Genomic DNA, 27,859 nt, shown 5'->3' on the forward strand with positions numbered 1-27,859 from the left:
AGGGGCGTTTCCTTAGATTTGAATAGAGTGACACACGTCTGGCCAGACCGCACCCTGGATTGGTCCATGACTTCCACCTGAAAGAGGGGCAGAAAAAATACGGATTGAGAATTTCCAACAACATCTACACAACTCAAGATAGTTTTGTTTTACTCTTTAGACTATGCTCTATTGAAGTAATCATTTGATTCTCTGGAAAACACGCAGAAGGTTCCCTCTGATCATTTCTGTATCATTAACAATTGGAAAGATTCCAAGTTATCATAACATAGGAACTGACTTGAACTGCACGCTTTCCACCATTGTGCCACAAACATTAGGAAAGTTAATAAAGCAGTGCCTTTACCAGTTTAAAATATACGTGGTGAAATTTGAGCAGAACTGTCAATGCCCATTGGCGACGGAATGTTCCGGGCTTGTCAACGAGTCACTTGGAAGATTGTCATTTTATCAGGATTGAAAATTTAACTCAAGTTCAGTGTTGATCTGAGAGCTATACACAGTGAAATTGTCCATAGCTTTGGCTAATAATGGGAAGCGTACAATTATGGTTTACATATGTGTAATTGTGTGTGTGTGTGTTGGTGTGTGTGTGTGTGTTGGGGGGTGGGGCGGGGGGGCATGTGTGTGTGACGTGTGCGTGTCTGGAAGCAACATTAGTGGTTGTATGTTGTTTAAACCTGAGTCAAAGTGAATTGCTCTCTATTATAATCCGTGCTATGTTTTATGACAGAAGAGGTTCAGAAGGTTCTGGTCGTCCAATATGACCACTAACGGGTCCTGCCGTTTGAGGCCTTAACAAGTGACGCACTTCACAGTGAAAAGCAAGGGAACAATTTTATTTTTTAAAGAATGACATTTGCTTTGTTTAATTTAATTTCGTATAATGGTACAGGAGGTTTAATTTAACGCTGTTTTTTGACCGGGCCTATTGCAGTGAAATTCAGAGCAGAGGTGGGAGGGTGAGTGAAGGAAAAATCAGAGTTAATAATTTTCTCGCAACTCCAAAGACAGTAGGCTCCCGGGGGAGAGCGAAGAAACAACAATTTAGTGATGGCCCCAAGACATCGCGAACAGTTCTAACATCTCGTCGTTTTAGTAGCGGCCATGACTAGCCGACGCCCAGAAAGTAGAAGCCTCATCCTGGTTGGCACCAAACACATCGAGATACTGTGTCGAAATGTGCAGAAACGAAGTCCAGAAGCCGCATAGAGCTCAAAAATCTCTGAACAACCTCTCGACATTTAAGGAACGCGTGCCACATTTGTGACAGGCTGCAGATCGCCCACTAGACTTACCACGGATCTCGGAAGCCATGTGAACTGTGTGGAAACAAGTCAGCAAAAATGCAGAACAGCAGCCTTGGAAGAATAGTGTTTGTGTGTGTGTGTGTGTGTGTGAGAGAGAGAGAGACTGTTTGTGTCTGGCGTTTGTGGCGTGTGTGTGCCGTGTGCGTGTGTGTGTGTGTGGTTGTCTCACCGAGTGCTCAGAGATCAACGTCGGCACGTTCTACTATGAAGAGATCATCTTGACAACTGTCCAACGGCAGGTGACCGCCCCGAGAATCAGTGCCTACACTCTGGGCATCTTCATAATCGCCTAGAGCTGAGAGGAAAAGTGATGTTCATTGAAGTAAATTGTAAACAATCAATAATTAGAATGAAATTTATACGTATCAATCTGCCAAATAATTAAAGGACAGGAACGTAAATACATTGTAGTGATCAGTGTCGGTGAGTTTAGTGGGTGGAGGATTATTGTATAAAGTCGCTTTGCAGAATTCTCTAGTTTCGATATAAAGCCACACGATTCCCATTTAACCAGTGTCCGCATCAAGATGCATGTGCATTGCACAGCTGCAGGGACTGGTGATCAAACACATTAACTGTTTGTTCTTCCCTTTGATCTGTTTTACACCCTTGAAATTATTGGGTGAAATGTCTATGATATTGCTTTATACTCAAAATATATTCACAGTTTTATGTTGGCGGAAATCATTCTGCAATAACTGGGGTCCTGGGCGGTGTAATATATTGGTGTATAATCTTGAAGAAGGTATTTCCTATTTTACACAGTCCAAATGATGAAGAACAAAAGCATGATGCTCGGAAGTAAAATTCCACCCAAACAGACTAATGAAGGAGTTCCCTTCAATGTTTTCTGACCCAGAATCTTTGCCATTCAACCTGTGACCAGTGTAATATTCGAAGTGATTGAATGAGTCAATGGAATCTGAAACTGTTTGCCGGAGAGAGAGAAAAAAAATGTTTGTTGGAGCAATTGTTAGGAACAGAGTCAGAATTGCGTCATCACGTTACAGAATGATTCAGCTCATCTGAGCGCAGATCAGAATAATTAATTGTTAGGTTTCATCGTTATTCTGTTCCCACGAAATCAGGCGATCTGTGGATTAGCAGCACTGGCGTCACTCGATTGTATTATGTATTCGAACATCTGCTCTGTTTATCGGCTCAGATACCTGAGGAAGGCCGCCTGCAGCCCAGTGGAAATTCGGGACAGCGCTTCAGTTCGCTTTCCTCTATCAAAGGAAAAAACATAACATTCTTTGAAAAATAAAGCGCTGTGGGAATACTCAAAACAACCTCGCAACTACTCGCAGTATACACAGGGGCCGTGAGAAAGAGAACTTTCACGTGAGGGTAGTGATTGGAATGGGGGTCGTGCCCATTCATTGCAACAACTTATCGAGAGGGTTAAAGGGAAATGGAATTCCACAGTGTGGATTGGGTTTACAATGGAAAATACGAACCTGAGCCATGGGTCAGAGCGGAATCGATGCGAGGCGGAATATCATCAATCTCTTCGTAAAGGGCTTGGTAGAAACCGCTGGACGATTCCATGCCGCCAGTGACAGCCCCTGTTCGAGGGAAGGAGGAGGGATTAATATTTTGCTGCAATCGAGACCGGTGTAATACTGCAATATTTGCGAATGAAACACTTCACAGATGGTGAATGTCAATGGAGAAAGCCAGTTATTGTGAACATGGAGGGACATAATTGGGTTCATGCATTCATTCTCGTGAGAGCGCGCGTGCGCGCGTGTGTGTGTATCTGCACATCTGCATGGACATCCATTCAACTTCACAAAACATAGGCCCAAATTAATTACGGTCGGAAAGGACGGAATGATCGGATTGCAGGAGAAATGTTTTCCAGCTGCTCACTCGGCCATGATGCCCATGGGGATTACAGTTGAAGAGAAGCTGGAAGGAAAATTGGCTGCTCTCTGCAGACAGCATCAGTTTAGAAACATGAGGGATGTGTTCATGGTTCCTTGTTATATCAGATCAGTGTTAGCAGCTTATTTGCAGGGTGCACGGAACACTAGTGTGTTGCTTTTTCGAATCTGAGGGTCTCAATCTGTTTGGATGCTGAAGAATTATTGATAAATGCCGAAAATCCCAGAAATGCCTCACGACTCAATATGGTGGATTGACTCCGGTGAGAGAGTTTGGGTTTGCGCATCCAGACTCAGAAACTGAAGGAATGGAATAGGCACTGAGTGGATAAATAAAGAATTACTGGAAATAATAACTGAACACAGAGCTCCAAATAGCTAAATTAATTTTCTTTATCCATTGTTGTGCCAATTGGATTGAAATGAAGTCGCAGTACCGGTGGATCAACTTGGAATATGTACGTTGACAGTCAAGTGGCTCTGCCATTTAAATTCGGTATCTCACCGAATCCTCGAGTGCTTTGAACGGAATTAGTGGTAAAAAAAAAATACGGTTAACATTCGTTTCTTAAATGACATGTGACCTTCTGTGAAAAAGGTAGAGGAGGTGAAAACGCGCCACGGTATTGTTCAATTTCCGAGATTCAGCGTGAATTCGGCGCTTCTACTTGAGTCTCACCTTTTCTCTTTGCCTTTCTCTGTATCAATGACATGAGTGCCATTAACTCGACGATCAACAGGACTCCGAGTGTTATACAGATCACAATGGAGGTGGAAGTAGTTTTTACATCATGTCCTGGATGAAATATTATAGAAAGATTTAAAGGAGAAACAGGCTACCTTGCATTTTAAATGTTTCCATTATTCCGTAAAACTCAAATTGAATTCCGAAATCAACAAAAGCAATAGATTGTCAGAAATATCTAGCTCTTCTCGTGAATAAGACCTTTAAAGTTAACAAGAATACTATACTAATAATAAATACCTGCAGCTGTGGACGGAGAAGTCGTCGACGACAAGTAGGGCCCTGTGAAGGAAATATGGAAATTATTGTTTTAAATGCATCTGTTGTTCTTAATTGATGAACTAATCCATCGTACTCAGAGATGAAGTGCTAAGCACCTCCTTCCCGGCCCCAGTGTCCACCACTCTGCACTACCCTTACCCGAACAAATCACACTGGCATCTTCCTTGTGATTACAGTCGGGTTGACCTGTCGCTGATGAAGGACAGTCGGTCAGAAATGATTCTTCTCCGGTGCACTCCACTCCATTCATCCATATATCACTTTCACCCTGGCCAAAATTGGCCCCTCCAGTGGTCCTAAGAGCGGAACTGCAACCCAGCTGTCTGCAGACAACATTGGCATCGGCCATACCCCTGGAGTGATCACACACCATTGCCCAGTTGTTGTTGAACAATATCTCCACTCTTCCGGAGCAGTTGCTGTTACCTCCAGCCAGGCGCAAACCTAAACCCGACTCTGTCAAGGGAATAGCTGATTATTGTTTCTGTAGCAAAATCAAGGAGTACTAGACAAATAGTTGGCTTAATAAAGAGAAGCAAACATCTGATTCTCCATCTCAATGATTTGCACTGTGCACCCGCTCCTTCGCCAAGTTTCCTCCTGTTGAGAAAGGAAATGTGCTGATTGCATTAGACCACAATGTCTGAAATAACACCCACACATCGAGATGTATGTTGCGTTACCTGAACAAACAACGCCTGCATCTTCCCGGTGATGACAATTGTGTTTACCCCACGGGTCTGTCTGACACTGCCAAATGGTCGACTCGTGTGACATGCATTCCACCTCATCGAGCCAAATAGGTCCGGATCCTTCTCCAAATAACCGAGCGTAATAATCAATAGAAGCGAGGTGACCGCACTGTAGCTGTTTACAGATCACTTCTGCATCATGGCTGTCCAGTGATTCAGAGCACACTGTTCCCCAGGTCCCATTGTAGAACACTTCCACTCTCCCCTCACAGCGATGCATTCCATTCACCAGCCGCAGCTCTTTGTGTTCTACCAATGAAGCAACAAATAATCAGCTTGCTAACTCCATTAATATTGTGTAGGACAACACAAGATGCATCGTCCTTGTTACCTTGTCGCCAATTATTACTTCTGAATTGTAGTAGAAAACAGCTGTACTCCAAATGTACGAAGAAGAAGTATTAGAAGGATTTTAAAGGCTAAGCCACACTTAGCTGAGAAACGGTATTGATTGATTTGAGGAAGTTTCAGAAAGAGTACACAATGCAGAATAAGTTCATATGCGCGAATTTCAAAAGGCCTTCGAGAAGGTAACTCAAATGTAAATTCATTACTGAACTCAGAGCTATTGCGCTATGGAATCAGTCTAAAAATGGGTAGAAAACTGACTGCAAAATCCAAGTCCCTTCTAAAGATAGTTATTCAGAATCGCGAAGATGTTTTGCGGGCCACTGAGGTCACGACTGCTGAACATGTACAACAACAACTTCAATTTGGGAATCGGAAGTATAAACTGTAATATCATTTCGGAGGCAGAAAATCACTTTGTTCAATTAACACTAAGAAAGGCTGCTGAAAATAATAATTCAATGACACCTTAATATACGAGCAGAATGGGTGAGCTAATTAGAGCTTAATATTAACATTGAACAAGCTGGCATGGTGAATTTCGGTAAGAAACATAAAGGGACCCCGAACTGCTTGTAAAATAAGAGGGTAAATTAAGTACAGGGGCAAAGGTGTCCAGCGATATGGAGATAACAATCTTCCATAAACTGGCAAAGTGCAATGATGGTACCATAAATACGCAAATGAGTAAATACAATATGATGTACAGAATATTTTTTTGTATGTTGTTACCAAGTACGTGGCTTGAAAGGGGAACTTAGAGCACGTGTAACAGTTGACTCAAATAGCACACCTGTCTTTACAAAGAGGCTACATATGTACCCCGGGGAAAATTAAATTGAAGGATAAGCAAATAATGCTAGCTGAAATATTTCAAGTTTATAATCCGGACGGCAGAAATGTGACAGTTGGCCTGAAAGGCCTTATTTTATGTTGTGGTTTCTTTATGATTCATTTGTATATTCCTCCGTATGAATCCTCAGACAATTAGCATATTAAGAGCTTTCTAACCTGAGCACATGATCCTCACGTCTTCTTTATGACTACAGACATGTTTACTCCATGGAGCTGAAGGGCAATCCCAGAGAAACGATTCGTTACCCGAACAGTTTATCTCATCCAACCAAATTGGGCCTGAGCCAGGTCTACAAGAATCAGGAAGTGTCATCTCCAATGCATTTCCACAACCCAGCTGTTTGCAAGCAACGTGAGCGTTGGCTACATCCCAGGAATCATCAAAGACTGATCCCCAGATTCCATCGTAATAAACCTCAACTCGGCCAGCACATGGGCTGTTACCTTCGGACAGTCTTATCTGCATGTGTTCTGTTAGGCAACAAGAGAGCAAGATTATAATTTGCTCATGTGTTTCTGAGTTTTCCGACAAAGCATCTCTCCACACGGAACTATTACTAAGATATATAACACCCAAATGCTTCAAATATTCATGCATCTCACGAAAGTATTTATGGCCTCCAGTTCAACCATTGTTGTGCGGAATTCTCTGCACGTCTTGTTTTCCCAATTGTATTTGTTCCTACTGAAACGTCTAGTCATGTTATGTTTAAACAGTGATTTTCTAGACACGTTTTACAACTGTATCTGTTCCTCATCCAATAATGCTAACTATATTTGTCACTTTTGTTTTACATTAATTCTGGCTGCCTATTGCATTTTATTTCCATTGGCTGACGTTAAAATCGCTAGATCCCTTCAATTCATACTAATTCACAGTCTTATTGGCCTATTGGTAACTTCATCTGCGTACTGCTGAATGAAAGCCACACAGCCTCAATTCAACTGTCTTACAATTTTCAGTACTCAGGTGAATGGAGATGGCCTGCGGCTGTGCTGGTCTAATTTCCAATGTGTGTAAGTATGTAAGTGCTCCTACATCAGCATAGAACCCCATCCTTGCGCGTGCATATACATGCTGTATCTCACTCGAGTACATCGGCAGAAATTCTGCACATAGCTACGCACTGCAGAATATACATACAACGTTTCGGCAGGTGAGCCTCTGTTTAGATTTAAGTACTGCATAATAATAGACTCGAGCACTTTTCTACTTTTATACTGCGCAGTGGAACAGAATGCTTTCTGCGGATTATGGTGTCATGCCTGCACTAATGCCCAACTCCACATATTAGCAGGTACAAGTACATCAGCGTTCACCTTCACCACTATCTTCTCATTTGCTGATAAACGACGCATGCGTGAATTTGTCGACTCCAGAATCGAAGATTTCAATGCCACTAGACAACTTCGCGCTTCCCCACGCCAGCCCAGCTCACCGCACCCAATCGCTTCCTATCCTGCACCTGCCAAGAACTTCATTTTAACCGGTGCTCTGCTGGCTGAAACGTAGCAGATCACATTCACGCGCATCAGCTTAATTACTTTGTTTGCCAGGTTTACATTGCTTTCCCGTCCACCACTGCTTCCAATTTGAAAGTGAGTCCCTGACCCACCCGCTCCCACTCTTGCACTTCCAGCTTAACACAATGACCACCACTGGCGCTAACCAATTTCTTTATTTCTCCAGACCTCTGCTTTCATAAGTTTCTCAGATAGAGTACATGAACCGCATCATATCTCTCGCCGTCATCGACGTAGGATCAAAGCTTCCTCCCAAAACACCTCTCCTTTTCTAATTATGACACCCCTTCGTGAAATATCCGTCTATGAAGACTTTTTAGCCAAGAGCTTTCTAACGCCTCGCTGTGTCAATTTCCTGTCTGATTGCGCTTCTGTTAAGTTTCTTTCGGCTTTTCCCTCCGTTGAAAGCGCTACAAAAATTCTCATCCTTGTTACAATTCACGGCTGCCTGCGTCCTTTCTCCCTGCATCCACCCCTCTGCATTCACCCCACTGCTTTCAGCGATACAGAGTAAGTAACCTAACTCAGCACTTTGCTCATCAAATTAGCGTTTTATTTCCATTTGATCTGTGAATTGAAATATTCGTTACCTGAACACAAAACTCCCACGTCGTTGCTGTCAGTGAGAGACGAATTAAATAGAAATGAGCTGCAATTCTGAAGATGTAGTTCGTTTCCTTCGCACTGGACATAATTCACCCACACAGGCCCTTCACTCTCTCCGTACTTTGAAGGGTTATAAGCGGCTATCGCGTCACCGCAGTCTAACTCTCTGCAGACCACTTTGGAATCATTCAGGTCCCACAGGGAGTCCTGCACTCGCCCCCAGATTCCGCTGCTGTCTGTTTCAACTCGCCCATCACATCGGCTTCCCCCGTTAGTCAGTCTAAGCGACCAATTATCGCCTATAAATTGCAAGAAATTGAGACCAATGGTTAAATTTTAGCCAAAATAGCAGATACCCGGGATCATCTTTGCTCAGTTAATATTGGATTTAAGCGTGAACATTTTTTATACATATAATTACTCACAATTTACATAATCTGATGTTACCCAGGATTTCCTTTTCTCAGTTATTATACTTTAAATGATTTGCAAGCAGCTGGCTCTGGTATTCTATGGGACATAACGTGAACTTTCCGTGAAGCCGAGAGATTATTATGTGCCCTGATCGAAGTCCAGGGGCTTATAAGGCTTCTGAATATTCACAGTTCTCCTAAACTCATATAGGGGGCAACAAACAATTTACATTTGATAGGGAGCTTTCTTTGACGTCCAAACGCACTTCGAAGCTTTAGAGAGCTTTTGATGTGTACTCACTGCGAATGCAGCGCACCAAACCGTGTAATTGTTGGGCGTACCCGTGACCATATTACGCCCAAATGTGACTTTGTGAATCGTGGGAATAAGTTTGTAATTAAACGGCGCAACACTATGGGACCGGATGTTCCTTTGTCATGCATTAATTCGGCATTTGTATCCCCAGCAAAATCTGAATTTATTGTCCAACCCTAATTATTCATGTGCATGTGCTTTTGAGTAACCTTTTGCACAACTCTAGTGCATTCTATTGTAATTTCCAACATCAGCTAAGGAATTGAAGGTGTCTTAGATATTATTTTTAAGTGGCACATGATCAACAATAATCTACTCGCTGATGTTTATTTTGCGTTCTGTCAGGAACATTCAGCTTCAGACCACATAACAACCTTGGCCCAAACATGGAAAAAAAAGGGCTTAATTGCAAAGGTAAGGTGACAGCAACTGCCCTTGACATCCTGGCATCATTTCACTGAGTGCGATATTAAGAAGCCGTTATCAAAACGAAAAATGGCAGTGATGACTGAAGGCAAATCATCTCAATTCAAGCATAGCACTCCATTAGTTCCTCAGGGTGGTTTCCTAAGACAAACCATTTATATAGGCCTTTTCAATTACCTATTCGATACTATCATTTCAATGTGTGGATGTTCGTTAATGATTTAATTGTCTTCAGTGCAATTCTGCATTCATCAGGTAGATAAGTAGTCCGTGTCTTCAAGTATCAACAACTGGATGAAAACAAAGCTTGGGCTAATGAGTGGCAAGTGAAATTCGCGCCACACAACTGCCAGGCAATGAGCATCACCAAGAAGAGAATGTCTAAGCCCAGCCAATATGAATCATTGACACTGTCCAGCAAACTAACTGGAGCAGGCAAATAAAGACTCTAACTACAGGAGCAGTAGGGAGGTTGGATATTCTGTGATGACTGAATCACCCCATAAACCTTTCCAACGTCTACAACATTAGAAAATGTCAATCAGTAAGTGATAGGAACAGGAGAAGGCCATTTGACAAATCTAGACTGTTTCATCGTTCTATAATTTTATGGCTAATCTGACTGTGGTCTTAACTCAATTTTCCTGACTGAACTCCATAACCCTCGGCGCCTCAGCAGTTCAATACTTTGCCTAACTGAGGCTTCAACACTTTATGACGCTGCCTCCTCTGTGGTGTCCGTAAAATAAAAATCCAAAAACCATTTTGACGATGAAATTGCTCTTCATCTAACAGTGAGAACTGTTAATCTGGAACCAATGTCCCCACTTGGACATATTAAAGCTTTGGTGGAATATCCCATTTCTTGATGGATGCAGCTCCAATGACCAGGAAAAAAGGTTCTCGAGCATCCAGGATCCACCAGCACTTTTGAAACCACCCTTTGAAGAATTATTGATTTTATCCTGCACTTTCACACTGTGGTTGCCGGTTACACAATCTACCAGAACTGTTGAAGGAACTCTCTGAGTCGTCTGAAATGTCAGCTTATAGAAGGGCAAGTGCATAGGAAGACCATCACTACTTTCAAGATCCAATAAATTCCAAATAAACCCGATTTGAAGCTATTTTTTATCGTAGCTGGATTAAAAGACGTGAATTCGTTTGCGAAGTGCACTGTGGTTGCACCGTGAACATTCAAGAGGTCGGCTGACCATCACAATTTCAATGGGCATTTGGGGTGGGAGGTAAATCCGTTCCTTTCAAGATCTATCATCACTCCTTGACAGGACATGTACAAATAAAGGCAGGTACAGCATTTGTAAAGCAAATCCAGGTCCGGTTTTTGAGGCTTAAACATTGTGTCAACAGCTCTTGTTGGTGATTTCTGAAAAAAAATGTTCTGGATACATTCTAATGAGGATAATCAGCATTATATGAGACCTTGAATTGAACAATACCAAACCCTTTCTATTGTAGATAATTTGCCCTGACAAAAACAACACAGGCTAAATTCATTCCGAAGAAACTGTAACAGCTGGTGTAATTCAGATCAATACACTGACAGGTCTCACCTGAGCAGATAACACTGACGTCATTTTCATGTGAACATTGAATTTGATCCCAGGATGAAACTGGACAATCCCAAAAGCTGGATTCGTTGCCCCGGCATCTGTAGTTCTCTCTCCACACTGGGCCGGTTCCCTTCCCAAAGTGAGCTCCTCCCAATATTTCAGCCACTGCCCCACAGCGAAGGTGATCACAGACCACACCGGCGTCTTCCAAACCAAAGTAAACATCACAAATCGTACCCCACTGAGTTCCGTGTTGTGTTTCCAGCCGGCCGGAGCATCGGGTGGCCCCCGATGACAGCCTGAGATCTGTTTGATCTAAACAGTGATGATAATAACAATTAGTCCATCATCACCGACGAATAATATCACAATTTTCATCGTTAAACCGAAAATAATATAATTCGGATTCTCGTTTAATTTCCATCCATTTCAACAGAAGCATTAGCAATTACTGTTACGATAATGACTATTACTACTTGCATGACTATTGCTAACGCCATCACAAATGCTGATTCTAATATTATTACTGGTAGTGTTATTATTACTGATATTTTACTATTGCTACCGTTATTCTATTGCTGCGAATTACATTACTGCAGCTAATACAATTATTGCTGCTGCGCCTATTACCTTCTGTGCTACACTTGGCCGTGATACTATTCCTCCTTCATCTGCTAATGCTGCTACTGCCCAGCAAATTGATGCTGAAACAAACTGTGGAGCCCAAGGAACCGGCCCGACTATTTAATAATCTCATGGTTAATCGCTACCTCGATTGCGAATTTCTACCTTTGCTTTACATGTCTTCATTATCTAATGTGCAGGGAAAACAAGGAGCTCAGTTCACAAAATTACATCTGTAGATTGGGGCAGAAAATGTCTGTGGTTCACTGCACTCTCTCTCTACATCCATGTGCCTCATGTTATCACTGCTGATTGGCCCATCTCCAATTGAAGTTTGGGCTCCATGTTCTTGATCTGCGCACAAGAAGGACTAAGTGATCAGTGACCATTCCCGGAAGCTTTTTATGCTTGTAAACTGCTCGATTGCATAAGTGACATCTTTTCAAACACTGAGTAAAAAACTCACATTGTTGAAATTTCGCAGAAATTGAGCTCTTCTCACTGTTGTTCGCAAACCCATTTGCCCCTCCCCAGATTCTGAGTGATGTTCATCATGCTTACTACGGTTGAACTGCAGATACGCCAGGCTTGCTCAAATATAAGCTTTTGTACTTGCCCGATAGGAATGGAATGCTTGCATTTAAACAGTATCACAGAATCAAAGAGTGCAGAAGGGACCCATCGGCCCATCGAGTCTGCACCGACAAGTGATAAACTCCTGACCTACCTAACTAATCCCATTTACCAGCACTAGGCCCAAAACCTTGAATGTTATAACGTGCCAAGTGCTCGTCCAGGTACATTTTAAAGAACGTGAGGCAACCCGTCAGCACCACGCTCCCATGCAGTGCACTCTAGACCCTCACCTTCCTCTGGGTAAAAACATTTCACCTCACATTACCGCTTAACCTCCTAACCCTCACCTTGAATGTATGCCATCTCGTGACTGACCCTTCAATTAAGAGGAATAGTTGCTCGCTATTCAAATTGTCCAGGGCCTAATCATCTTGTACACCTCGATCAGGTCGTCCCTCAGTCTTCTCTGCTCCAGTGAAAACAACCAAAGTCTATCCAACCTTCATTCATAACTTAAATGCTTGATCCCAGGCAACATCCTGGTGAATGTCGTCTGCACGCCTCCCAGTGCACCAGATCCTTCATATAATGTGGCGAACAGAACTGCAAGCAATACTGAAGCTGTGGCCTCAGCAAGTTTCTATACAACTCCAACATGTCCTCGCTACTTTTGTAACCTATGCCTCGTTTGATAAATGCATTTGGCTTTTTCAACAACCCACTAAAATTCCCCTCTGCCTGCAGAGATCTATCAGCACATAGGCCAAGGTCCCTTGTTCCTCATTACTTCCTAGTGTCATCCGTCCATTGATAACTCCTTGTCAAATTACTCCTTCCAAATGGTATTATTTCACACTTTTCAGGGTTAAATTCCATCTACCACTTATCTGCCCATTTGACCATCGCATCTATAACTTCCTGTTGCCAAAGACAGCAACCTCACTATTAACCACCCGGCTGAACATTGTGTAATCCGCAAACTTTTTAATCACTCCCCACAGAGTCATGTAAGTTGTTTAGATAAATTACGAAAATAGAGGACCCAGCACAGATCCCTGTGGTACGCCACTGGACTCCTGCTTCCAATCACTAAAGCAACCACCGTTTGTAATCACCCACTCTCTCCTACAACTCAAACAATTTTTAATCCACCTTATAAAATGACCCTATTTCCCATGTGCATTTGCCTTCTTTATAAGTCTCCCATGTGGGAACTTGTCAAAGGATTTGCTGAAAACTACATAAACTAGATCAACTGTACTACCCTCATCGACACATCTTGTGGCCTTGTCAAAAGATACAATCAAGTTTGTTAGTCATGAACTGCCTCTGACAAAGCCATGCTGAGTATCGCTGATCAAACATTAATTCTCCAAGTGGAGATAGATTCTGTCCTTCAGAATTTTCTCCAATACTTTCCCTGCCACTGAAGTGATACTCAATAACTTGTATTTCATTGGCTTAAATATACTACCGTTCGTAAATAGCAGAAACACATTACCTTTTCTTCAGTACTCTGGCACCTCCCCCGTGGCCACAATGGAATTAAAAATTTGGATGAGAGCCCCTATGATTTCGCACGTTGCCTGCCTTAGCATTTTGTGACACAAAACATTCAAACCTGGAGATTTGTCCATTCTTAAGCCTGCTAACACCTCCAAAACCTTTTCACTCCATCGGTCAATTTGCTCAAGAACCTCGCTCTCTCTCTCCACGAGTTCGATAAACTCACCCTTATTCCCTTGAGTGAAGACCGATGTGAATCATTCGTTTAACACTCTACCGATGCCCTCTGGCTCCACCAAGTAATTGCCCCCTTCTTCCAAAACGAACCCTACTCTTTCCATGGTTATCTTCTTCAATTGATATACTTATAGAACATCTTGTCATTTTCGCTACTTTTACCAGCTGGAGCTTTTTCATATTCCCTCTTTGCTGTCCTAATTGCTTTGTTAAAATCCCCCCTGCACATTCAGTGATCCAATAATGCCTCAGCTGATTTGCTTCCCTTGATTCATGTAAAATTCCTCTCATTTCCTTCTAACCGTATCCTGTATATCCCTGGCCATCCGTGTTCTCTGGGCTTATTACTAATTCCTATCACCCAAGAGGGAATCTGCTGAGCCGGTAACCTCCCCATTGTCATTTAGAACCCCTCCCCGCTCCCCCCCCCCCCCCCCGCCCCCAACCCCACGCCCCCCCCCCACCCTCCCCCCATCCCCCCACTGCTCCTGTGTAAATTTCCAGTCAATTAGCTTTTTCCGCCTCTACCTTTGCCAGATCCTGCCTTATTTTACTAAAATCCACTCTCCCCCAATCCAAAACACTTTTCTGCAACTTGTCGATTTATTTGTCCATAACAAGCTTGAATTGTACCACGTTGCGGTCGCTATCACTAAAATGCTCCCCCACCACCACCTCAGACAAATGTTTGGATTCATTCCCCAGAATTAGGTCCAGTACTGCGCCTTCCCTTGTTGGACCTTCTACATATTGGCCTAAGAAGTTCTACTGTACACATTTCAAGAAATCCACTCCATCCAAGCCCTTAACACTATGCCTATCCAAATTAAATTTAGGACAGTTGAAATCACCTCATATAATATAGCATATTGCTATTGTTTTTGTAAAGCTCCGCCAATTGTGCACACATTTCCTCCTAGATTTCCCACTGACTATCAGGGGGTCTTAAAAAAAAAACAACTAACAATGTGGCTGCCCCTTTTTTATTCCTGAACGCTACCCACAAATATTCATTCGATGCCCCGTCCAAGGTATCATCTCTGCTTACTGCAGTTACTGTCTCCTTTACTGAACAATTATCAGCGCCTCATATATTAGTGACAAGTGGAAATTAGATCATAGCAAATCTCTATTCCTTCAGTTCAGCCACTACCTAATTTTTTGAAAAGTTCAATCGGCATGCAGGCCTGTGATGAACATTAGTTCCCCAAGCCCTGCCTTGATGTTGTTCATGTTGTCCATAATTCCTATGCTCTACGTTCTTTGAAGGTAACATTCAAACTACTGCATTATTATTTTAAGTTGCTGATTTCTGGTGTGGAATCTGATCTATTTATACTGGAAGCCCCTGCGGGCACTAGCCGAAGATACACTCCTTCCTCGTTGTTGTCACACCCGCAACAATTCAACCCTGCATGATACGGTTTAAAAGAATCAATGACTGAAATTTTGGAAGAAGATATCATTCGGCACCACAATCATATGGCGGCTGTCTGAAAGAATTAGCCAAACTTGTCCACGCTGTTTTTCTTTGTGACTAACACTTAAATTCCCAACTTCACGTATTTCTCCAATATCATTTAGAATTGCCAATTGTTATTTAAACTGCTTGTACAATTTCCACTCATATATTCCAGATCATATGAACTCACTGGATTTTTTTTATCCATGTTGCTTCAGTTTGCTGGTCAAATAGCTTTAGAACCATAGCACCATAGAACACTACAGCACAGGAAACAGGCCATTCGGCCCTTCTAGTCTGTGCCAAAATATTATTCCGCGAGTCCCATTGACCTGCACCGAGTCCATAAATCTCCAGACCTCTCCCATCCATGTATGTATCTAATTTATTCTTAAAACTAAAGAGTGAACCCGCATTTACCACGTTAGATTGTAGCTCGTTCCACACTCTCACCACTCTCTGAGTGAAAAAGTTCCCCCTAATGTTCCCCCTAATCCTTTCCCCTTTCAACCTAAAGCCATGTCCTCTCGTGTTTATTTCTCCAAATCTAAGTGGAAAGAGCCTGCTCGCATTTACTCTGTCTATACCCCTCACAATTTTGTAAACTTCTATCAAATCTCCCTTCAATCTTCTACGCTCCAAGGAATAAAGTCCTAACCTGTTTAATCTTTCCCTGTAACTCAACTCCTTAAGACCCGGCAACATCCACGTAAATCTTCTCTGCACTCTCTCAATCTTACTGATATCCTTCCTGTAGTTAGGCGACCAGAACTGCACACAATACACCAAAGTTGGCCTCACCTATGTGTTATACAACCTCACCATAACATCCCAAGCCATATACTCAATACTTTAATTGTTGTTCTCTCAATACCAATCCTTTGATCACTGGAACAGTGCAATGTTGTTTTTTTTCTTTTTCAATCATTTCCAGGTGACTATTCTCTATTTGAAATATATCAAAAACATTTTCTGATGCAAGTAGGTTAATCACATTTCCTCTTGTCTCTCGACATAACTGATATTCCACACTTTAAACCCCCACTCACCCACTCCCCTCCCCCCACCCACCACACACCCAACGCCGACACCCCCCCTCACAATAATAGTTTAGAAAGCCTCCCCCCAGAGCCGAACGATCTGTGAGATATTCGCAAACAATTTCCTCCTCAAGATTCACTGCAATATGCAAGCTGATGCATAAACATTGTTTTATCACTGTTTAGCATAATTCCTCTTTACACCATTTGAGTCAATTTATCAAGTGCCTTTAGATCAAAATTCTCAACTGGCGCATCCAAAAGCAATTGCATGCATACACGCCCGTCTCATGGTCTTTTTATCCGTTTAATACAATGCTTTTCATTTCAATTGCCACCCCTCATTCTTCCCGCAACAATAAACACTAGCCCCTGTGAAATATGATGTGCCAATTCCAACTGTCCATATATCACCTACTACAGCATATTATTAACCATGTCATTATTTACTGCATTTCTGACATTGGTGCCAGAGCTAAAGCCTGAGAAGGTGCCGTCTACAGATCATTAACATATATAAAATAAAGCTTTTGTCGCAATTTCGGTCATTGGGAGGCATCGCGCCACATTTGAAACAAAGAAGCTTCGCAGTTAAATTCTTGTCCTGTTCCCTTGGCCAATTTGTCCCCAAACAGGCACTGCGCTTTTCATCGTACGGGTTTCAATCTCACTAGCAAGTCTATTCACTCAAACATGCTTTCTTAAGATTACATTTGAAAGGCTACAAACAAAAACACAATCAAAACACATCAGATCTCACAAGTACTTTAACAAGGCAGTCAGTTAGTCAAATGCAATTAACCTCCAGCTGCTCTGTGCGGGCCTTTACTTTAATTTTACAGCTACTATTTTTTTACATCTACTTATTTGTTAAATTTTGAGGCGGATAATCCAGCATAACCTTTACCCTTTCCGCGATAATAGACTGATTGGCTGGTGTATTCCGTGGTGCCCCTCGCCCCATACTGTTTTCGATTAACCTTTCACTTTTTACCAGTGTTTAAATTATATTTGAGGTTACATTTATGCTGCATCTGCAATATTCTTCCAATTTGACGTTGACCCTTGTATTACCTTATTCGTTTTTTTCCTGTTCCAATCGCGTTTGGCTTGGATTTCGAAAGATTTACGGACGTCAAATTCTATAAGCTTCCATTTCCGGCATCAATTTCATTTCAATATATCTGATATCGCCTGCGAAGTTTTGAATTTGGTAACCCCCCCCACCTCCCCCCACCCCACCCCCCTCCACACACACACACACACCCTCGCCGGGCTTCTTTTTGTGAACCTAGCCTGTAGTTCAACTATTTTCATTTGCAAGTCTATTTCAAATTTACACCTGCCTCTTAATATAATTCTTTTACTGACAATTTCTCAGGTTAATTATCCTGGAACAGGTGCCTTGGCCTAAGGAAACCTTTTTAAGCTATCAAAGTGACCGCCAACGTTGTCAAGACCATCTTTCTACCATTGTGTGAATGCTGTCTCGTCCTTGCGCACATAATTATGACCCGTAATGCATTTCTAGGAGCTCCTGCGTCTTTTGCTAAATACATTTAATTGAAACTATCATACCTGAAAAATTGCTATGCATTTAAGTAAATCTATCTTGGGTCAACTATGTTATTATTACCTATACCTTTGACTGTAATTCCGTATTTTGTGCCGTCATCATGTTAATGTCGGCTACTCAATTCAGATTGTTATGTTCTGCAATTATATTCCATTAAATGCCATGCTCCAGTTTATCTCCAATCCCACACTTTTGATATCTTTAAACAATGACTTTAAATTTATCTTTGTGGAAATGTTGAAAGGTCAAATTGTTCTTTGGCGTTTGTAACTTCAGAAGAAATGAAAAATAAGCGAACTCTAAAATGGGCTAACATGCATTATCACCCATTTCTTCAACTTCCCTTCTGAACATCCCCTGTTGTATTTAATATCTTGAATACTGAGAGTCATATTTTCTATGATCAATTCTTTGCTCTGTATGATTATTTGTATTATCTGAAAATTGTGCAATTGTATTGAGCAGCTCCGCTCTCTCCAACTAATTTGAATAGACTTATCCTTGCTTTGATTGTAATGAATATAGTTAAGCCAATCTCGTGTCATAAACTTAGATATTTCAGATCCCAGTAAACATTGCATTTGAGGTTATTGTGACACATTTTATGGCGTAGATTTTGTTAACCTATGGAATATCCCGAGGTTTGTGCTTCTGAATGTTTCGAAGAAAACAAGTGCATTGTGTTTGCCTATCTCAGACCTTCCTTTATTATTTGCCACGTGTACTTCAAAAAGTGCAAGTGTCAGTGCAAAGCTAAAAACCTAATTTTCAATGGTCAAGCACCTTTTCTGACGCCTGTTAACCTTCCCAGCGAACTCACTATCTGGTCTTCCAATTTGAGACATATCCTTCTTGGAGCATTCCTGTCCCTTACCCCCTTGAGGTATTGTCATAGTTGGCCGCCGTAAATGGCTTATTCAAATCGAGATTTAGAAAATGCTTGACCATCGAAAATTAGGCGTTAAGTCAGTTCGAAATTTTCGTCTCCACGTGAACAAAAGTCAATGGGAAGCATTCGATATGTCAACCAGAAACCGCTTGTGAAAAATGATTATTTTAATTAATGGCCTTAAATGTCTCGAAGGTCTTTTGGCAGAGCACGCAACATTTGAACACAACGTTTTTTCCCCCCCAGCAAATATGTTTATGTGCTGATGACTGAGCTGAATTCAGGACAAATCTCCTTTGGAACACGCATATCCCGAGGACTCATCGCACTTCTTTCATTGTCTTGGTGAGAGAAACGTTCCTAATTGTCCAACATTTGGGATACTGAAGCAACCATTGACCTCGACAAAAAAATTTAAACCTGTGGACTAAGGGAAGCCTTGGCAATATCGCTTTTGCAGTTTTATAGCACGGTTAGTTGTGTCCAGGGTTTCAAATAGAGCGCTTAGATTTCTGGCATGATGACTGCAAGTCTCCCTGCACCTGGATATGTGCTCAATGCATAGAACTGAGTTCGACAATCAGCTGATAGATTAAGAAAGACTGGTGCATTGTTTCTATTTCATACCAATGTTTGTGAATTTACATTGGAGTAGACCGCCTGCTTTTACACACTTAGGGTTGTTTTTTGCCTTCGTTGGCCAAGAGATCCTGCCAATATTCCTTAAACAAATTAGCATTGTTAACAAAAGCAGAGTTACCCATCCAAATAGCACAATCCTCAAGTTGTGGTACAGGATAGGAGTCCAACTTAGTTACAACACTAACTTTCTGAAAAGCAATGCAAAATCTTCCAGAGCTATTGTATTTCCGTTCCAGTACAAGAGCAGAGTTCAAATTACTTTAAATATCGTCAAAGCCATCATTAGCTGACGTGTACTTCAACTCCTCCTCAAGCTTGGCCAGTTCACTGGGATTGAATCAGCTGGTGTTAATTCTTTTAATTATAATTGGGGTATCTTCCGCTTGATCCACCCGGTGATACCCCAAGTGGTTCGCCCGGGCTTGCCTGCACATGTAAATAAATGATCCTTAAATAGGCCAGTTAGTTATTTCTTCTCTTGATGATAGAGATGGGGTGGCTCCACACTTAGGCCCGCTAATACCTCTGTGTTAGCCAGCTTCTGCACAGGGTGTTAAATTTGGGAATTTCAAAATCAGCCTCATCAATCAGTCCATCATATCTATCATTGCCACCATCTACCTTCTCTATAAACTCGACTACATCTATTGGCCTAGCATGGTCATGGTCATGGAACATCTTCACTCCGTCCACATGAAACATATTTGACTTTTCCATCGGTCTTAGCCACATTTGTAACTGAGTTTCCTTCTGATCACAACACATAGGGGCAAAAACTAGGCCATTCGGCCCATCGAGTCTGCTCCGCCATTCAATCATTGTTAACAAGTTGCTCAACCCCATTCTCCCGCCTTCTCCCCTAAACCTTTGATCCCCTTACCACTCAAGAACCTATCTATCTCGGTCTTAAATTCACTCAATGACCTGGCCTCCACAGCCTTTTGTGGCGATGAATTCCATAGATTCACCACTCCCTGTCTAAGGACGTTTATCCTCATCGCAGTTCTAAAAGACCTTCCCTTTACACTGAGGCTGTGCCCTCGGGTCCTAGTCTCTCCTACTAATGGAAACATCTTCTCCACGTCCACTCTATCCAGGCCTTTCAGTATTCTGTAAGTTTCAATCGGATCCCACCTGATCCTTCTAAACTCCATCGAGTATAGACCCAGCGTCCTCAAACGTTACTCATATGTTAAGCCTTTCATTCCTTGGGTCATTCTGGTGAACCTCCTCTGGACCCGCTCCAGGGTCAGCACATCCTTCCTGAGATACGGGGCCCAAAATTGCACACAATATTCTAAATGCGGTCTGACGAGACCCTTATTAATCCTCAGCAGCACATCCCTGCTTTTATATTCTAGTCCTCTCGAAATAAATGTCAACATTGCATTTGACTTCCAACTACCGACTGAAATGCAAGTTAACGTTAAGAGAATCCTGGACTCGGACTCCCAAGTTCCTTTGCACTCCAGATTTCAGAATTCTCTCCCCATTTAGAAAATAGTCTATGCATCTATTCTTCCTACCAAAGTGCATGACCTCACAATTCCCCACGTTGTATTCCATCTGCCACGTATTTGCCCATTTTCCTAACCTGTCCAAATAATTCTGCAGCCTCCCCGCCTACTTATTACTACTTGACCCCCACGTATCTTTATATCATCTGCAAACATAGCCAGGCTGCCCTCATTTCTTACATCTAGATCATTACTTTTTAAAGAGAAAAGTTCTGGTCCCAAAACTGAGCCCTGCGGAATTCCACTGGTCACGGGCCGCCATTCTGAGAAGGACACACATCCCAACTGTCTGACTCCTGCCAGACAGCCAATCTTCTGTCCATGCTTCTACCTTGCTTCCAACACCATGGGCTCTTAAGTTACTGAGCAGCCTTCTGTGCGGCACGTTGTCAAAGGCCTTCTAGAAGTCCAAATAGATAACGTCCATTGGCTCTTCTTTGTCTAACCTACACATTACCTCCTCAAACAATTCCAACAGATTTGTCAGGCATGACGTCCCCTTGAGCCACGCTGCCTTCGCCCGATTTTACCATGCACATCCAAGTATTCTGAAATCTCATCCTTAATAAAGCACTCTAAAATCTTACCAACGACTGAGTTCAGGCTGATCGACCTGTAATTTCCCATCTCTTGTCTCACTCCCTTCTTAAACGGGTGTGGTTGTGGGGTTGCGGGGGGGGGGCTGGGGTGGGGGTGGGTGCGGGGTGGGGGTGTGTGTGTGTGGGGGGAGGGGGGGGTGACATTAGCGGTTTTCCAGTCCTCTGGGACCCTCCCTGACTCCAGTGATTCCTGAAAAATCGCCACTAACGCCTCCACTATCTCTTCAGCTATCTCGTTCAGAAATCTGGGGTGTAATCCATCTGGTCCAGGTGATTTGTCCACCTTTAGACCTTTCTGTTTTCCTAGCACCTTCTCCTTGTTAATGGTCACCATACTCACCTCTGTCCCCCGACTCCATTGAACTTTGGGGATGTCAGTCGTGTCTTCCACTGAGAAGACTGACACAAAGTTCCTATTCAGTTCCTCCGCCATTTCTTTGTTCCCCACTACGACTTCTCCAGCGTCATTTTCCAGCGGCCCAATGTCCACTTTTTGCTCTCTCTTATACTTTATATATCTAAAAAAAAACTCTTGCAATCGTTTTTTATATTACTGGCTAGTTTTCCCTCCTATTTAATCTTCTCCCTCCTTAATTATTTTTTAGTTGTCCTCTGTTGGTATTTGTAGGCTGCCCAATCCCCTGGTTTCCCACTGCTCTTCACCACATTTTATGTATTCTCTTCAGCTTTTATGCTGTCCCGGACTTCCCTTGTCAGCCATGGTTGCCTCGTCCGCCTTTTAGTATTTTTCTTCTTCCAAGTGATGAATTTTTGCTTTGTCTCCCAAATAACTCCCAGAAACTCTTTACATTGCTGTTCCACTGTATTTCCTGCCAGGCTCATCTCCCGTTCAATTCTGGTCAGCTCCTCCCTCATGCCTCTGTAGTTTTCTTTATTCAACTGTAATACTGTTACATCTGATTTCAGCTTTTTGCTCTCAAATTGCAGGGTAGGTTCTACCATATTATGGTGACTTCCACCAAAGGGTTCCTTCACCTTAAGCTCCCTGAGCAAATCTGCCTCATTAAACATCACTAAACCTAGAATTGCCTGTTCCCTAGTGGGCTCTACCATAAGATGCTGGAAAAAGCCATCTCATAGACATTCCTCAAATTCCTTTTCTTGGGATCCGCTACGGACCTGATTTTCCCATTCTACCTGCATATTGAAATCCCCCATGATCACTGTAACCTTACCTTTCTTACACACCTTTTCTATCTCCTGGTGTATCTTGTGCCCCACATCCTGACTACTGTTCGGAGGCCTATACATAACTCCTATTATGTTTTTATTTTCCCTTTGTGGGTCCTCAACTCTACCCACACAGATTCTACATCATCTGACCCTACATCATTTATTGCTATCGATTTAATTTCAATTCTTCCTAACAAAGCAACCCCACCCCCTCTGCCAACCTGCCTATCTTTTCGATAGGATGTATATCCTTGGCTACTTAGCTCCCCATCCTGATCCCCTTGCAGCCTTGTCTCCGTGATGCCCACCACATCATACCTGCCAATTTCAATCTGCGCCACACGCTCATTTACCTTCTTTCATATACTGTGCGCATTCAGGTACAAAACCTTCAATCCTGTATTTCCCGTCCCCTTTCTCATTGTCGTCCCATTATCTGATGTGCTTGACGTTAGATTCCTAGCCCTTTCCAAACACTCTGTCCTATGTTGTGTTCTGGAGACTTTAACAGACTCCCAGGGGCTCTCCTTTGTTTTCAGTTTTTTCATAATTTTCCATGAAGTTGAGTCCACCCCCCTCCGCCCCCCACCCCACCCACCCACACACACGATAACCTGCTGCTTTGATTCCCATTAGTCATATTTCTTGGAGTTTAACACTTCCCTCCACCTCTACTTTCTAGATTAAAGTCCTGTTGACCACCCTATTTACCCTTTTCGCTAGAACATTGTTCCCAGATCGGTTCAGGTGGAGACCGTCCCAACAGTACAGAACCCTTCTGTTCGAATACTGATGCCAGTGCCCCTCGAAATGGAACCCATCTTTCCCGCACCACTCCTTTCGCCAAGTGTTTACATCCCTTATTCTCGCATCCCTATTCCAATTTGCACGTGGCTCGGGTAGTAATCCGGAGATTATAACCCTTGAGGGCCTGTTCTTTAATTTAGTTCCTAGTTCCTGATAATTCCCAAACACGTCCTCCTTTCTGGTCCTCTTTCCTATTTTATTTGTCCCGACGTCGACCAAAACAACTGGCTCCTACCCCTCGCTGTTCACTATCATTTCAAGCCGGTCAGAGATGTCCCGCACCCTGGCACCGGGCTGAATTTCTGATAAATAGTTCGGTACTATTCTTGCATCAGATTCCTCATTTTTGCTGTTTTAAAATGTGTCAAAACTGCAAACGAATCGGGCATTTTGTCAGCGTGGCAACTTTGATTGCAACTTACGCCCGTGCAAGCAGCAGCAATCGACACATTTAGTCTGGAACAGGAGGAATAAGTATTGCCAACACGCACCCCACCCCCCCCCCCCCCCCACCCCCTTCAACCTCACCTCCTCTGCCACCACCGTCACCCACCCCACACACACCAGCACAACCGCCACGCCCCCAATAGAGCCCCAGCATCAAAATCCGTGTAAAATCTCAGATCTCCCAGCCAGTGTTATGTGCACATTTTAAATACAATGAGTTTCAGGCGCTTAACGGATTTTCTGGTGTTTTACTCCGTCTAGTGGATAGTGTTTATCAGAATAAATTCTAGTGATACCAATTAAGGCATAACCTGATCCGATTGCTAATGGAATATTAATAATCACTGGGGAAATCTGGAATATTTATCATTTCACTTTTCAGCTTCAGTTTCCCGGATATACTTCCACATTTTTCCCCCCGGAGGTTATGCGGCGTCAGCAGGGAGGAACCAGAAAGGGTTTTTTATTTACCTGAGCAGATGACACCGGCATCATAAGAATGCGACCAGGAATAATGGTGACCCCATGGAAATGAAGCACACTCCCGCAGAACGCTTTCGTCCCCCCTGCACTGAGCAACCTGGAACACCACGGGACCAGTGCCTTCACCAAAGTGAGCCCCAACCGGTGCAGAGACCGCTGGCCCGCAGCACAGCTCTCGACACACGACAGTGGCATCCCGCAAGTCCCAGCTGTAGGCATACACTGTCCCCCACCGTCCCATGTAGTGAATCTCCACTCTTCCAGCGCAACGACTGCCCCCATTCACCAGTCGCAGCGTCACTTTCTCTGCGAAAACATCAGAAAATTTATCAAACATTTACAGGACAGATGCGCAAAAAATTACATACACACAATTTGCCAGCTCACAACTGCCTCATTGCAAAGTGAAATGGGGGGATGTGAGGGAAAACTGCTGTCAAACAGACTTCCAATAAAACCTGGTGCTGTTATTTTAAATGGCTAGAAGAATGGGACGAACATTTATAAAATGCTGTAAAAGAGAATGGGTCAGAAGTCCCAGTCAGAGGGAAGATTGCATCACAGCTACTGGTCCAACGCAATGCAGGTTGCGACAATATATTTTAAATGCAGAGGCCGTACATGGGCCCCGGAGGATTGATCGGTTGTCTATCGGGCTCAGGATTGATTGGCCAAACGAACCGATATATCGCCTCGGAAAATCGTAATAAAATGATCTCGGTTCAGAGCAAGCCATATATATTTTATGAAAACAGCAGCAATCTTTTAACTGGTATTACCCGGCGCCCAAAAGGCACTGATAATCTTACCGGCATTGATATTTAACAGGATGGACTAGTAGAGAAAGCCGAACCTATGAAATAAAATGATGATTACCTGATGCAGGTGCCTGACTGTTTCCAGGTCCGCCTGAAATGAGACGTTGAAAATTTGAGTTCACCGGAGTATTTAACTGTTAAGCCCTGAACCCTCCGTATTTTATATTTATTTTACTGTTAACCATAAATTTATTTCTCTATTTATTTTGCCCTGGTCCCAGCCTCTGTCTTGTTTACATCTTTTGTTTTCAAACAGAACAGACCTTTATGCAACTATTTACACTTTCGGATATTTTACGTTCAGGTAGCGCTGACCTTTTTTTCTAATGAGCATCTACTCTGGACCAATGCTTTCTTCACTTAATCCTACAATTCGCGCTCTCTCTTTGCCTTTCGTTTCCTGAAATGTTTTAAATTTAAACTCCCTCGCTCTATAGTCTATCCCTCAGCTCGCCTTTTGCCTTCACATGATCCGACCACCGTGTGCAGCAACATAAAACCTCTCCGTACTTCCTCTCTTGAATTCCACTGATAATTCAAATTGGTCTCCAGACATTAACAGCATGCGTATCTCCACAAATGCTACCAGATTTGCTGCGAACTTCGAGCGCTTTTTGGTTTATATCGTGACATGCAATTTCACCGAGCCATTTAATTTTAATAGCACGGCAGGGGGCCAATAAGACCATCGTGTCTGCACCAGCTCTCCGGATGAGCATTATGAAATAGCGCCATTGCCATACCTTTTCCCCATAGCCCTGCACATTGTCTCAATTCAAATAAGCATCTAATGCGCTCTTGACGGCCTGGAATGACCCTCCCTCCACCACACTGCCAGACATTGCATTCCAGCCCAGAACCACTCGTTGTGCGAAATAGTTGTTTTTTGTTTTGATTTTACATAACATGTGCTTCTTCTGCAAATCATTTTTAATCTCTAACCCCTCGTTCTTGATCATTTTAGGAGTGGGAGCAGCTGTTACCTGCCATTCTGCCCAGCCCCCTTATGCTTTTAAACATATCTATCAATTCTCCTCCGAGGCTTTTGCTTTCCAATGAGCTCAGTCCTAAACTCTTCAAACTATCTTCGTAACTGAAGTTCCTCACTCCTGAAACCATTCGTGCAAATATCTTATGCAGTCTCTCCAATACGTTCACATCCTTCCAATAATTTGTCGCCATGAACTGTACAGAACACTTCAGCTCAGTTCCAACCAATGTCGCATATAAATCTAGTATTACCCCCTTCTACGTGTACTCAATGCCCTTATTAATGTAACACAGTACACTGCACTCTTTATTAACTTCTCTCTGCACCTGTCCTGTCACCATCAATGACGTTTGTACAGGTACAGCAAGGTCATTCTGCTCCTGCACCCCCTTCAAAATGTCACTCCATATTTTTTATTTTATTTTACTGTCCTTGTTCTTCAACCATAATGCACCCCTCTCAGGCTTCTGCCCATTAAACTTCATCTGCCACTTACCTGCCCATGCCAACAATTTTGTTCATAACCTATTAAAGTTATAAATTGTCCTTTTCGCAGTTTACAACACTCCTAAGCTTCGTATTATTCCCAAACTTTGACATTGTCCCCTGCACACCTAGATCCAGCGCATTAATCTATATCAGGAATATCAATGGCCCAAATGCCAGACTCTGGAAGCTACACTACAAGCCTTCCTCTACACGAAAAATAAAAATCCATTGACCATTGTTATCCGCTTCCTACTTTTGAAGGAATATTACTTCCGTGTTTCCCCTCCCCCTTTTATTATATGAGCAACAACTTATCTCGCAATTCTATTATGTGTCCTTTATTGTTACCTCAAGAAACTCCAGCAAGCTTGGTAAACAGCATTTCCCCTTCAAACACCCATGTTGCCTCCTGCATATCAATCCATATCCTTTTTCATGTGACAACTAATTTTGTTCCGAACAATTGCTACTAGAATCTTGCCCACCAGTGAAATGAAACTGACAGGTCGGTAAATGCTGGGCTTATCCTTTTACCGTTTTTTAAACAAGGACATGATGTTTGTAATTCGGCAGCCCTTTGGCACCTTCCATGTGTCTAGCGAAGACAGGAAAATGATGGCCAGTGCCCCGAAATTCCGCTCTCACTTCATACAATATACCTCAATGCATCCCGTCCGGTCCCGGTGCCTTGTCATATTTAAGAAGAGACAGTATATTCAACATTTCCTCCGAATCATTTTGAACCCTAAGTTCGACACCCCTTACAATAGCGAAAATAAACCACTTTTTTTCTGCAGGATGCCTAATTCAGTAACTTATTCAAATTGTTTTCACAAAACTCAATGGCGCGTGGGTACACTTTCCAACTTTGGTATAGGTCGTCGGAACGCAGGCTTCACCATCGCAAAGATGCCCTGACCAT

At 42.7% G+C, this 27,859-nt stretch overlaps 1 protein-coding gene across 1 annotated transcript; it reads right to left on the reverse strand.

Moving 5' to 3' along the window:
• Positions 1–1,486: 1,486 nt before the first annotated feature.
• On the reverse strand, positions 1,487–26,576 carry LOC144673767 (scavenger receptor cysteine-rich domain-containing protein DMBT1-like). Its single transcript, XM_078535446.1, has 11 exons — positions 26,441–26,576; positions 24,628–24,945; positions 11,041–11,355; positions 8,296–8,610; positions 6,428–6,652; positions 4,910–5,227; positions 4,365–4,682; positions 4,185–4,226; positions 3,879–3,995; positions 2,771–2,878; positions 1,487–1,605 (listed from the first exon to the last, which is right to left on the reverse strand). Exons 1-11 carry the CDS (start codon positions 26,574–26,576, stop codon positions 1,487–1,489), a joined length of 2,331 nt encoding a protein of 776 aa, XP_078391572.1.
• Between the last annotated feature and the right edge of the window lie 1,283 nt (positions 26,577–27,859).

The sequence above is a fragment of the Cetorhinus maximus genome, unplaced genomic scaffold (assembly GCF_964194155.1).
Source record: "Cetorhinus maximus unplaced genomic scaffold, sCetMax3.hap1.1 HAP1_SCAFFOLD_461, whole genome shotgun sequence".
NCBI lineage: Eukaryota > Metazoa > Chordata > Chondrichthyes > Lamniformes > Cetorhinidae > Cetorhinus > Cetorhinus maximus.